At 42.3% G+C, this 13942-nt stretch overlaps 1 protein-coding gene across 2 annotated transcripts in view; it reads right to left on the bottom strand.

Moving 5' to 3' along the window:
- Window positions 1-4960: 4960 nt before the first annotated feature.
- The window catches only part of NSMCE4A (NSE4 homolog A, SMC5-SMC6 complex component), a 57268-nt gene continuing 48286 nt past the window's right edge, over window positions 4961-13942 (bottom strand). The window contains exons 10-12 of one of the 2 annotated variants that reach the window (XR_012235674.1): window positions 8936-9030; window positions 5375-5740; window positions 4961-5236 (exon numbers count right to left, since the gene is read on the bottom strand). Coding sequence is in view for 1 of the 2 variants with exons in the window: in XM_073596222.1 (XP_073452323.1) it covers window positions 8980-9030 (51 nt within the window). In the remaining variant the exon portion in view is untranslated. Of the gene's footprint in view, window positions 5741-8935; window positions 9031-13942 lie in introns of both variants that reach the window. The other variant, XM_073596222.1, reaches the window with a different exon arrangement.

Raw genomic sequence — 13942 nt, 5'->3', positions numbered from 1 at the left:
AAGGGGGTAAAACCTTCCGGGGCTGAAGTGGTTAATTGTAGACTGACAATGATATGCCCACCTCCTGGAGAGTGTACTTCACTTGTCTGGATGTTGTCCACTGTTGTCTTCCATGGACGTCCAGGCCTTTTTATGTAGCAGAGCTCACCAGTGCGTACTTCTTTCCTCAAAATGTACCAAACTGTTGATTTGGCCACTCCTAATGTTGCTGCTATCTCTCTGATGGATTTGTTTTGTTTGTAAAAACTTACAATAGCCCGTTTCAATTGCATGGACAGCTCCTTTGAACGCATGATGTAGGTTCACAGCAATAGATTCCAAATGCAAATACCACACTTATGCTGGCTATACAAAAAATCGTTTAAACCCATTTTCGAAAAAACGAAAATTCAGCCGTGAGAGCAAACGATAGTGCCATCATGTAATGACCGATAAATTGTTCAATGGACATAAATGAGTCAGTTTTTTGTTTGGACGGGAAACACATAAACCTTTCAATTTATTGTTCGGCAGAAAATTTCCAAACTTGTGCTTCGTTTTTTCAGCTCAAAAACGTCCCAACCGATTACCGATTTGTGCCCATTAACTGGCCGAAAAACGAACTGTCTAAATGACCGAATTTCAAATAGTGTATGGCCAGCATTAGAATCAACGCAAGACCTTTTTCCTGCTTAATTGATGAAGAAATAACAAAAAGGAGTAGCCCACACATGGCCATGAAACGGCTTTGGATTCATTTATCCAATTACTTTTGGTCCCTTGAACAAGGGGGAATGGCTATTCTTAAGAGCTGTAATTCCTAAACCCTTTCTCCAATTTGGCTACATATACCCTCAAATTAAAGCTGAGAGTGTGCACTTTCAGCTTATATCCATTATATAACTATAGCTTAAATATGTTTTGTTAAATACCTGAAAAAATCTAAAATTGTGCCCGTGTCCAAATATATATGGACCTAACTGTATATGCACCTGTGGATAATCACCTTTGGACTTTACTGAATTTTTTTTTTTCTTCATATTATTATGCATGTGTGATATTATTATCATGAATTGGCATCACATTCAATAGTTTTTGGCATGCATTTTTTGAAGTCTGGAATGAGCTTTAAACCGTTTAATCACCTATTTTTATAATTTTGTCATTTTTACACTTGTAGGGATTGAAGACAGCGCAACAATTTTTTCTTTATATTTTCTATGTTGGTGTACAATATTTATGAGTGCAGCTGTCTAACACTTGTGGTGACACTATTGATTATATTTGATTTTTATATGTTAAGAGCACACTAAGCGCAGATCCATCAATTTTTCACATACCCTCTAAAAACCCAATTAGCATGTTTGCACGAACATCTTTCGGTTTCATTCAGTGATTTTTAGCTTCAATACTTTGAGTCGCTAAGACAAATATACTGAATCAAAAAATGTAGAGAAAGCCTTATCTTCCATCCTTGATCTGGGGAGCTGAAGGTATGGAAGCAAAAAGACTAGCATGATAGCATGTTGCCTAGTATTTGTTTATAAAAGAACACATATCATAACTTTTACATTTTTCTTATGAAAGATCTCCATTAACCTCTTGGCATCCGCGCTATGGCCGAATGACGGCCACAGCGCGGACCTGAATTCCCGGGAGGCCGTCATATGACGGCCTCCCCTGTGCATGCGCTCGGCGCACTGTGATCACTGAGTCACTGAGACTCGGGTGATCACCGATCTAAGGAAGGGCAGTCCCGGCCCCTTACCATGTGATCAGCTGTCAGCCAATGACAGCTGATCACATGATGTAAACAAAAGATCGGTAATCGTTTTTTTTTTCTACTCACGCTGACAGCGTGAGTAGAAAAAAAAAAAGCCGATCACCGGCTCAGATGTGAGGGACATTGGTCCCGAAGTGGAAGAGGCACATCTGCCTCATCAGTGCCACCTAATGCCACCTAACAGTGCCCACAAGTGCCAGCTATCAATGCCCACCAGTAGTGCCAATCAGTGCCACCTAGCAGTGCTGCCTACCAGTGTAACTGATCAGTGCCCATCACTGCCGCCTATCAGTGCCCATCACTGCCGCCCCATCAGTGTACATCAATGAAGGAGAAAAATTACCTGTTCTAAATTTTTTATAACAAAATATAAAAAAATAAAAAAAAATAGTTTTTTTAATTCACTTTTTTACATTTTTTTAACAAAAAGTAAAAACTGCAGAGGTGATCAAATACCACCAAAAGAAAGCTCTATTTGTGGTGAAAAAATGATAAAAATTTCATATGGGTACAGTGTTGTATGACCGTGCAATTGTCATTCAAAGTGCGTCAGCGTTGAAAGCTGAAAATTGGTCTGGATAGGAGGGGGGTTTAAGTGCCCAGTAAGCAAGTGGTTAAAGTGGTTGTAAACCCTCACATATACTCAGTGAAGTGACTGACCTCAGATGATACACAGAAATGAAACAAATCCTCCTACATCAATTGTGTCTGTTTATCTGTAGTCCTCTCTACTCTACATCTGTTCAAAATGCTGAATGTATAAGCTTGTCTGAGGGTTCAGAAAAAAAGGTGGTGGAGAGCTAAAGTTACACTTTGCAGAACTCAGGGAGGGGAAGTCTGAGAGTTGATTGGAGGAAAGAGTCACACCCCCCCCCCCCCCCTTCACACAGCACACAGAAACAGCTGGAGCTCTCTCCCGTCACCATTTTTCTCTTGGTGTCAGGAAAACTTGTCAAAAATGACTTATGCTGATAGCAGAGGAACAAAGCAGCAGACAGAAATGACACTTAGTGCTTTTACTTGAGACAAGTACACACTATAGAGGGGTACACCTTGTTCATATTTCATGTCTGAGGTTTACAACCACTTTAAGAACAGAGTAACATGAGAAACCTCATACCCCCAGTTATGTATTGAGTTTCTTGCCTGCAGTGCATCCAGAAAGTATTCACATCGCTTCACTTTTTCCACATTTTGTTATGTTACAGCCTTATTCCAAAATGGAATAAATTCATTATTTTCCTACAAACATTCTACAAACAATACCCCATAATTACAACGTGAACATTTTTTTTTGAGATTTCACATAAGTATTCATCCTGTTTCCACTAATCATCCTTTTTCTACAACGTGGAGTCCATCTGTGGTTCAGTTGATTGGACATGATTTGGAAAGGCACACACCTGTCTATATATAAGGTCCCACAGTTAATAGTGCATGTCAGAGCACAACCCAAGCCATGAAGTCCAAGGAATTGTCTGTAGATCTCTGAGACAGGATTGTATCGAGTCACAGATCTGGGGAAGGGTACCGAAAAAATTCTGCAGCATCGAAGGTCCCAATGAGCACAGTGGCCTCCATCATCTGTAAATGGAAGAAGTTTGGAACCTCCAGGACTCTTCCTAGAGTGGGTCGCCCGGCCAAACTGAGTGATCGGGGGAGAAGGGCCTTAGTCAGGGAGGTGATCAAGAACCCAATGGTCACTCTGACAGAGCCCCAGCGTTTCTTTATGGAGAGAGGAGAACCTTCCAGAAGAACAACCATCTCTGCAGCACTCCACCAATCAGGCCTGTAGGGTAGAGTGGCCAGACGGAAGCCACTCCTCAGTAAAAGGCACATGACAGCCTGCCTGGTGTTTGCCAAAAGGCACCTGAAGGACTCTCAGACCATGAGAAACAAAACTCTCTGGTCTGATTAAACAAAGATTGAACTCTTTGGCCTGAATGGCAAGCCTCATGTCTGGAGGAAACCAGGCACTGCTCTAATCAACTGGTCAATACCATCCCTACAGTGAAGCATGTTGGTGACAGCATCATGCTGTGGGGATGTTTTTCAGTGGCAGTAATTGGGAGGCTAGTCAGGATCGAGGGAAAGATGAATGCAGCAATGTATAGAGAAATCCTTGATAAAAACCTGCTCTAGAGCGCTCTGGACCTCAGACTGGGGTGAAGGTTTATCTTCACACACAGCCAAGATAACAAAGGAGTGGCTATGGGACAACTCTGTGAATGTCCTTGAGTAGCCCAGCCAGAGTCCAGACTTGAACCCAATTGAACATCTCTGGAGAGATCTGAAAATGGCTGTGAACTGACGCTCCTCATCCAACCTGGGGGAGCTTGAGAGGTCCTGCAAAGAAGAAATGGGAGAAACTGCCCAAAAATAGGCGTGTCAAGCTTGTAGCATCATACTCAAAAAGATTTGAGGCTGTAATTGGTGCCAAAGGTGCTTCAACAAAGTATTGAGCAAAGGCTGTGAATACTTATGTACATGTGATTTTTTTGAATGTTTTTTTATTAAATTTACAAAGATTTCAAACAAACTTCTTTTAAGTTGTCATTAACCACTTGCCGACCACCGCATGTACATATATGTCGGCAGAATGGCACGGACAGGCAAATGGGCGTACAGGTACGTCCCTTTAAATTTGCAGCGGTGTGGCCCCTGCCGCGAGCTCCGTGAGTGTGATCGCGGGTCCTGCGGACTCGATGCCCGCAGGGATACCCGCGATCGTCTCACAGAGAGGAAGAATGGGGAAATTCTGATGTAAACAATCATTTCCCCATTCTGCCTAGTGACACTGACACTAATCACAGCTCTCTGTAATCGGGAGCGGTGATCAGTGTTGTGTCACACATAGCCCACCCCCCCCACAGTTAGAATCACTCCCTAGGACACACTTAACCCCTGCAGCGCCCCCTCCTGGTTAACCCCTTCACTGCCAGTCACATTTACACAGTAATCAATGCATTTTTAATCACACTGATCGCTGTATAAATGTGAATGGTCCCAAAATAGCACCAAAAGTGTCCGATCTGTCTGCCATAAAAATCGCTGATCGCCGCCATTACTAGTAAAAAAATATTATTAATAAAAATGAAAAAGGCTGTAACATAACAAAATGTGGAAAAAGTGAAGCGCTGTGAATACTTTCCAGATGCACAGTAGATGCAAGATGAATATGGTCACCCAACAACTCAGTCCTGGAAAAAAGTTGTTTATTTAGACATTAAACAAACTTTAAAACATATTTACAAAAGAAGCACAGAATATACTTGTTAATTTACAGATATAAATCTGGTCGTGGCCGACAATACAATCTTTTTTTTTTTTGTTTTTTTTGTTTTTTTAAATCAGTAACAAAACATTCTTCAATTTTCACTTTTCTATAGTTTTAGAAACATTTAAAAAAATAGCTAAGTTAAATTAAAAATATACAAGTAAAATGAAACATGGCTTACAACATGGGTGCTCAACCTGTGGCCCTCCAGATGTTGCAGAACTACAAGTCCCATCATGCATCTACCTTTGGGAGTCATTCTTGTAACTGTCAGCCTTGCAATGCGTCATGGGACTTGTAGTTCTGCAACAGCTGGAAGGCCACAGGTTGAGAACCCATGGCTTATAATATCAGGAGAGACTGGACTGTGGTCTTTAATCTACTGATCACAGAACAGTTACCGAAAAACATCAAACGCAAGCAGCAAGTACAGCATGCCAGCATAACATATACTTACATGGGAAGAGCAACTTTCATGAATAAAAGTGTAAAGTGCAAACAATAAAAGATTGTAATCTTTATAAAAAAAAAAATCTGTGGTCAGAGTTCTCATTTTTTTTACCAATCATGTTTAGTAACAAAGTGTTAAGGGCTGCAGATCATCGACAATATAATCTTTGAAAAAATTGCATTAAGTCCTTCCATGGTCCAGCTGCATTGGTGTCGCTGACATACATAAGACTCTTCTGACAGCAGCTTTCCTAGCAGAGAACCCAAAACACACACAAATTAATGTTATATACTCTAAAGCCTCGTACACACAATCAGACTTCAAACAAACTTTTCCGTGGTTTTCTGTCCAAAGGGCGTTGGCCGTGAACTTGGTATGCATACACACGGCAGGACTTTTTCAGTCAACTTTCACCAAATCACGTGGTTTTTCAGCTCTTTACCGCCACCCTTTGGTCAACTTCTGTATTGTTGTCTGATCTTTTGCATTGGTTCTGGGTAGGGATGAGCTCCGGCGTGTTCGCATGGCGCACGTGCCGAGCCCGCCAGGAAGTCGGCACGGGGCAGCGCTAATCACAAGCAGTGAGACATTTCCCGATGTGCGGCTGCAGAGATCGGGAAATGTCTCCCTGCCTGTGATTAGCGCTGCGCCGTGCCGACTTCCTGGCGGGCTCGGCACGTGCGCCATGCGAACACGCCGGAGCTCATCCTTAGTTCTGGGCATGCGTGTTTGTACTTTGGACTAAAGTCCGATAGATTTGTGTACACACGATCAGACTAGCCGATGTAGGACTTTTGTTGCAGGAAAGTTTGTCTGTTCGCACAGCCAACATTTGTCTGATGAAAACCGAAAAAGTTTGTCCGATGGCGTGTACACACGGTCGGATGTTGCCTTAAAACAGGTAATTTGCATGTTTGTTGTCAAAAAGTCCGATCGTGTGTATGGGTCTCAACACAGTGGCTGGAGCGACTCGTGCACATCGCTGGATTGGATCTGGCTCAGGTAAGAAAAAAAAGGGGGGAGCTGCAGCACTGTAATATAATACATCTTACCTATGCAGTCACCACATCTAATATATTCTAATATATATATATTTTTTCTTAGATTTAGCTATACTTTAAAGGGGTTCTAAAGGCAGAAGGTTTTTTATCTTAATGCATTAAGATATAAAACCTTCTGTGTGCAGCAGCTCCCCTAACACTTACCTGAGGTCCCTCTCTGTCCAGCGATGTCCACGAGTGTCTCAGCCGTCAGATTCTCCTTCCTGTCAGCTAGCCAATCAGGGAGGAGAGGGGGCAGGGCAGGGTCGGGGCTTTGTGTCTGAATGGAGAAAATCGAGTACTATCTGTGATACTTTTTTTATTTGCACTAATATACAATTTTCCAGGACAAGATTTTGGGGTATGCCCCCTTCTTCAAGGTCCAAGCAGTCTGCTTAGACCTTGAAGAAAGGGACATACCCCAAAAGCTTGTCCTGAAAAATTGTATGTTAGTGCAAATAAAAAAAAAAGTATCATGGACAGTACTCAATTTTCTCTGTCACAATTGCACTAATACGGCTACAATCACATCATGTCTGAATGGACACAGAGAGCTGCAGCTCGGCTCGGGTGCCCCCATAGCAAGCTGGTTGTTGTGGGGGCACTTGACAGGAGGGAGGGGCCAGGATCACAGAAGAAGGACCCGAGAAGAGGATGATCTGGGCTGCTCTGTGCAAATCCACTGCAAAAGAGCAGGTAAGTATAACATGTTTGTTATTTTTATAGGGAAAAAAAACGAGACTTTACAATCACTTTAAACTTGCTATTATCTTTTTGTTCTGTTGTGCTACCTTTGGACGAGCTGGGGTATTTCTTGCAGCAAAAGTGAAGACAGGGGAGGGGAGGAATTAGAGCCCAATTACCATGCAGACATCATTCTACATAATGAGCTAAAATCTCACCAATGGGGACACAGGAAGCAATAAAAACAGGTTCAAAACTGGAACTGTATTCAAAACTGGGAAAAAGTGTTTTCGCTGGAGTCAACTGGTGGATTATAGAGGCCAAAACTAGCAATGCATACAAGCAGACAAATGACAGCCTCCAATAGCATGTCCTGATCAGGGCCACCATCAGGGGGTACAGCCCATACAAGTGTAAGGGGCCCGAGCGTCCTGAGGGGCCCGGTCCTTCAGGATGCCGGGCTCCAAGTTGGCATCTCCCCTTTGCTCTTTTCCTCCCCCTACACTAGTCCCGACTCCTGTTGGTGCCACCCACTGCACTGGCTCCTAACTCCCAGCCAGTAACACTGGGTGGGGGGGTGTCAGCTGGTGCGCTCGAGGGGTGCAGAAATTAGTAATCCCCCCCGGAAAACCTGTGGTTCAATCCACCTGCTCCTCTCCTCCCCCTTCTTTGATGGCTGCTGAGCTGCTCTGTCCTCCTGACGATCCCTGGGCTCAGTGTGCAGTGACAAGCGGCTCAGGAGGTGTGGTTGTCCTGGAAGGAGAGGATCCCCACGCTGCTCTGTCCCCTCCAGCATGCCTGAGCTTCACACACATCCTGTCTCCCCCACCCCTCTCTCCCTGCCTGTGTGCTGCTGCGTCTGTGAAGGGGATGTGGGGGACGGGAAGATTAAGGAGCCGACAGCCACATTGAGAGAAGTCACTAGACTAGGGCCCCCAGGGACCATTCAAGTAAGTGAGCACTGTGATCAGACCCTCCTTCTCTCCCCCCTCCCCCCTGCTCTCTCCCCCCTCGCTCTCTCCATGCCCCTTCTCTCTCCCTGCCCCCTCCATCTCCCCCCTCCTCTCCCCCTCACTCTCCCTGCCCCCTCCCCCTCCTTCACTCTCCCTCGCTCTCCCTGCCCCCTTTATCTCCCTCCTCCTCCCCCCTCCCTCTCTCCCTGCCAGCACTGGAAATAGCTTTACCCCAGTCTATTAAACTCCCATCATCTACCCATAAATGTGATGTATAATAGTATAACAGAATTACTTTATTAACTTAATCCACTTAAAGTGGTATTGAATGCGGTGGCTGCATTCGTTTTCTTTTTTAGGGTTTCTGGTAGGTACCTGGTTTCGACAGGTATCCACTCCCAAGCGGACAAACTAGGTACCCGCTCCCCCCCCCCCCCAGCCTTTTGGGACACATCACAGGTCCCAGAAGACTGTGGGACCATTTACAAAGCGCAGCGGGAAGCCGGCTCTGAAGCCACAAGGCTTCACTGGCGCTTTCCTTTAGTTAAGATGCTGGCGCCTGGACCTGAAGAACATTTTAGGCATTGGATTGGGACAGCACAATGCTGGAACCCTGGACAGGTAAGTGTCCTTTTATTAAATGTCAGCAGCTACAATATTAAAGGCTCTGCACTAAAAATGGAGGACCAAAAAGGCCAAAGTGACAGGTCAGAAAAAACATAACATCTGAAAATAATTCATGATCTCAATACAAAAATTAATACTTACAGAAAGCAGTCTTAGAACACTTATGGTCATTTTATGAGAGGGGATCAGGTATCAGGGATCATAGGTTCTGTAATTTCAAAAGTTTCTATTATTTCCTAAAAAAATAAATAAATAAAAAAATCACGTATTTACTTCGGATTTTTAAAAAGCTAAACTTTATTTAAAACAAAAGCAGCATTACTGACTTAGCTGTAACACAAAACTGCAAGCCATTTTCAATATTAACTAAAAATGAAGTGTAGGTCATTGAAATGGAACCAACACAGCATTGGGAACCGGAGGTTTAAACCCCTTTCCACTCTTCCAAAAACTGGAAAAAGCTTTTAGCTGGAGTTAAAGCTGAAGTTTAATTTTGCCTTCCAGTGCCAGCTGTCAGAATACAATAGGTGCAGCAGGAGTTCGTCCATCTGTATTGAACAGCACCAATGGAGGAAGCTTTTAGATTTATTTCATTCAGTGAAATAAATCTATGGGTGCATGGCCAGCTATAGATGCAATCACAGGCAAGGAGTTAAGAACTCAAACCAATTGAAGATACTGCACACGGTGTCCAAACATCTGATTATTAATTAAGCATGCATTGATTCTAGAAGTTTTTACTTTTTCTCCAAAGTATGTTGGCTTCAGTTTTTAAACTGTACATCAACCCCTGTGGTGTGGGAAGCACAAGCTAACTGTATTCTCTATACAACATGTATATGTACATTGAAATGTCACCTTGGTTCATCCCACCCTTAAACATTGAATGGACTGAAATGAAACTATCAATCTGTGCACAGTACTGAGCATGGCAACAGAAGTCACTGAACGCTTTAGCAAAGGTAATTTCAATATCAAAATAATCAAAGTGTTTTGTATAAAAAAAAAATATAGAATATATATATATATATATATATATATATATATATATATATATATATATATATATATATATATATATATATATATATATATATTTATATTTATATTTATAACAAGTGCTTTTAGAAGTAAATGAGTAAATGTGTAATTATAGATAGATAGGATGGCTGCACACCAAAGGAAAAAGATCCAATGTATTTTATTCCAAAAATGACAGATAACAGCCAACAAGAGTGTCACAGGACCCAGCAGTGACGCCTTTCACACTGACCACAGTGCTCCTTTAAACGTGAGGTTTGAAGAACTACTGTGGTCAGTGTGAAACGTGTCACCTCCTGGGTCCTGTGACACTCTTGTTGGCTGTTATCTGTCATTTTTTGGAATAAAATACCTTAGAACTTTTTTCTTTGGTGTGCAGCCGTCCTTTCTTCTCATTTGATCATCTGTGGGGAGCCGTTGCTTGCACCCAGCATTTCTGGACTGTATTGATTGCTCAACTGGAGCGGCATCCCCTTTTCTTTGAACTGTATGTATGTATCTATAGAATATATATATATATATATATATATATATATATATATATATATATATATATATCAATCACACACACATACATACATATACACACATACATACACACACACATATATATATATCTCTATACACACACACACACACAGTATACACTGGAGATAAAAATTAGAGAACAATTTAAGAACACTTGATTTTTTTTCAGAAATAATGTCATCTGCATTGCAGAACATTTGATGGAATTTTTGTTGAGGCTATACCATGCTAATAGAACAGGGTTTTTCAAAATATCCAAGGCATTTCAGCAGAAAAACCTTTATTTTGTAGAAAACACAATGATCAAAATTAGAGAATAGCAATGACTGTAGCACGGAGAAAGATTACAACTAAAATTTCTGAAGGGTACAACAATGAACAATTAGTAGGAAGTGTACAGGCTCTTGCTTTGAATGACTTCAGCACATCTGCGGCCCCAGGACATCACTCGTCTCTCACACTGCTCTGGTGTGATTTTGTTCCACTCTTCTTCCAGTCTCTTCCACAGTTCAGTGACTGTAGTGGGTTTCTTGGCCATAACTTTGTCGCCAAGGATTTTCCAGAGGTTTTCTATTGGGTTTAGATCAGGACTCTGGGCTGGCTATTTCATTATTTCAATGTTTTCAGCTTCAAGGAACTGCTTTACCCGTTTTGCTGTGCAACAGGGGACATTGTCGTGCATTAAAATTGCTGGCTGATCGGGTGATGAACACAGGGAAGGAACCACATGTTGTCAAAGAAGGTTCTGATAAACATTTGCATTCACCCTGCCATGTTGCCGTATCCGAGGCCCATCTCCTGCTGCAGAAAACATCCTCCAAACCACGACGCTTCCCCCTCCACCTTTCACTCACTTCTTTACACACTTTGGGTTCAGTCTATCCCCAGTTTGAACATAATGTTTCCCATCGGACCCGAATAAATTAAACTTGCTTTCATCACTAAAGTGAACTTTGGTGCAGTTCTCCTCTGTCCACACAACATGCTCCTCAGCAAAGGTTAGTCTAGACTTTTGATTCTTTCTGCTAATGAGAGGTTTGGTCACTACAGAAAGGGCTTTCAGTCCAAATTCTCCTAAATAGCAAGACACTGTATGATGGGACAGATCCTTACTCTGTTCAGCACTGAACTGGTGAGCAATCGCAGCTGCAGTGTTGAACCGATTTCCCATTGAGATTCTCTGCATTATCCTGTCCTCTCTTGCATTTTGCGGACGACCAGCCTTCTTGGGGGACTTGAATGAGTTTGTGACGTTGTAAAGATACAATATTCTAGAAATCACAGATTTGGAACGACAAACTTCACTTGCTATGGCTGAAAGGGTCATCCCTTTGGCCTTCATCTGGACAACCTGCTGCCGGAGGGTTTCAGTCACTTTAGAACGACTCATCTTGCAGAGTCAGTGAAAACTGGAAAGTTAGGCTGTCAGTTAAATAGGGTTTGTCAGACGATTTAAGAAATTAGCACAAAGGTGCCAGATAAACACCAATAACTGGGAGGTATCTGAAAGTGTTCCCTAATTTTGATCAATGTTCTTTTTCAAATCTCATTGAAATTTTTAATTATGTGCTTCAAACTATATGTAACTCATGAAATGTGCTTCACATAACTGCTTTTTTACTCCTGTTTAGATCATTTCAAAGAGGACTATGTAGTGACCTTTAAATTTAGGAATTGTAGATTGTTCTCTAATTTTGATCTCCAGTGCATATATGTGTATATATATACAGTTGTGCTAATAAGTTTACATACCCTGGCAGAATTTATGATTTCTTGGCCATTTTTCAGAGAATATGAATAACAACACAAAAACATTTCTTTCGCTCATGGTTAGTGTTTGGCTGAAGCCATTTATTATCAATCAACTGTGTTTACTCTTTTTAAATCATAATGACAACAGAAACTACCCAAATGACCCTGATCAAAAGTTTACATACCCTGGAATGTTTGGCCTTGGTACAGAGACAGAAGGGGGCACACAGGTTAAAATGTCAATTAAAGGTTACCGTATATACTCGAGTATAAGTCGAATTTTTCAGCACATTTTTTTGTGCTGAAAGTGCCCCCCTCGACTTATACTCGAGTCAAGCACTTTTCTGCAGCAAAAAATTTCATTTTCCGAACCGATTTTGGGGCCCCGTATCTCAGGGCCACTTGGTGCTAGGAACCCCAAATTTGGTATGCCAACCCAGTGGAACTGGTACCACAACATATCCAAAGATGAAGTTCCTAGCACTAAGTGGCCCTGATATACAGGGCCCCAAATTCGGTTCGGAAAATGTCATTCTCTGCTGCAGAAAAGTGCTTGACATTTTCTGAACCGACTTTGGGGCCCCATATCTCAGGGCCACTTGGTGCTAGGAACCCCAAATTTGGTGTACAAACCCAGTGGAGCTGGTACCATAACATATCCAAAGCTGGGGTTCCTAGCACCAGGTGGCCCTGAGATACGGGGCCCCAAATCCGGTTTGGAAAATGTCATTCTCTGCTGCAGAAAAGTGTTTGACATTTTCTGAACTGATTTTTGGGGCCCTGTATCTCGGGGCCACTTGGTGCTAGAAACGCCAGCTTTGTAAATTTTATGGTGCTAGTTCCACTGGGTTTGCACACCAAATTTGGGGTTCTTAGCACTAAGTAGCCCCGAGATATGGGGCCCCAAATTCGGTCAACTGTGTCCATCTGCAGCAATGTCATTTCAGGACCCTTTGGGTTCAGAGACCCCAAATTTTGGCTGCAGCTAGGGGGCATCTAGGAACCCTTAACTACCAAGTTTGAAGTTCAGGGGACCTATGGCTGCAAATGGGCACAGTGAGGCATGCAAATGGGCACAGTGATGCTTCAAATGGGCATTGATGACCCTCTTTTCCACTTACAGTAACTGTGCATTTCTCACCCTCGTCTTATACTCGGGTCAATAGGTTTTTCCCATTTTTTTTGTGGTAAATTAGGGCCTCGACTTATACTCGGAACGACTTATACTCGAGTATATACGGTAATTAACCACATGTGTGACTTTTTAAATCACAATTAGTGTCTGTGTATAAATAGTCAATGAGCTTGTTAGCTCTCACATGGATACACTAAGCAGGCTAGACACTGAGCCATGAGGAGGTAGAAAAGAACAGTCAAAAGACCTAGGTAACAAGGTAATGAAACTTTACAAAGATGGAAAAAGATATAAGAAGATATCCAAAGCCTTAAATATGCCAGTCAGTACTGTTCAATCACTTAAGAAGTGGAAAATTTGGGAATCTCTTGACACCAAGCCAAGTTCAGGTAGATCAAGAAAGATTTCAGCTACAACTGCCACAGGAACTGTTCGAGATACAAGGAAAAACCCACAGGTAACCTCAGGAGAAATACAGGCTGCTCTGGAAAAATATGGTGTGGTTGTTTTTAAGGAGCACAATATGATGATACTTTAACAAAAAAGAGCTGCATGGTCAAGCTGCCAGAAAGAAGCATTTACTGTACAAGTTCCACAAAAAGCCTGGTTACAATATGCTCAACACTAGGGATGAGCTTCGAGTTCGAGTCGAACTCATGTTCGACTCGAACATTGGCTGTTCGCAAGTTCAC

This window comes from Aquarana catesbeiana, linkage group LG08 (assembly GCF_042186555.1).
Source record: "Aquarana catesbeiana isolate 2022-GZ linkage group LG08, ASM4218655v1, whole genome shotgun sequence".
Lineage (NCBI taxonomy): Eukaryota > Metazoa > Chordata > Amphibia > Anura > Ranidae > Aquarana > Aquarana catesbeiana.
Note: the sequence above shows the minus strand (reverse complement) of the source record. Positions and strands in the feature narration are given on the sequence as shown.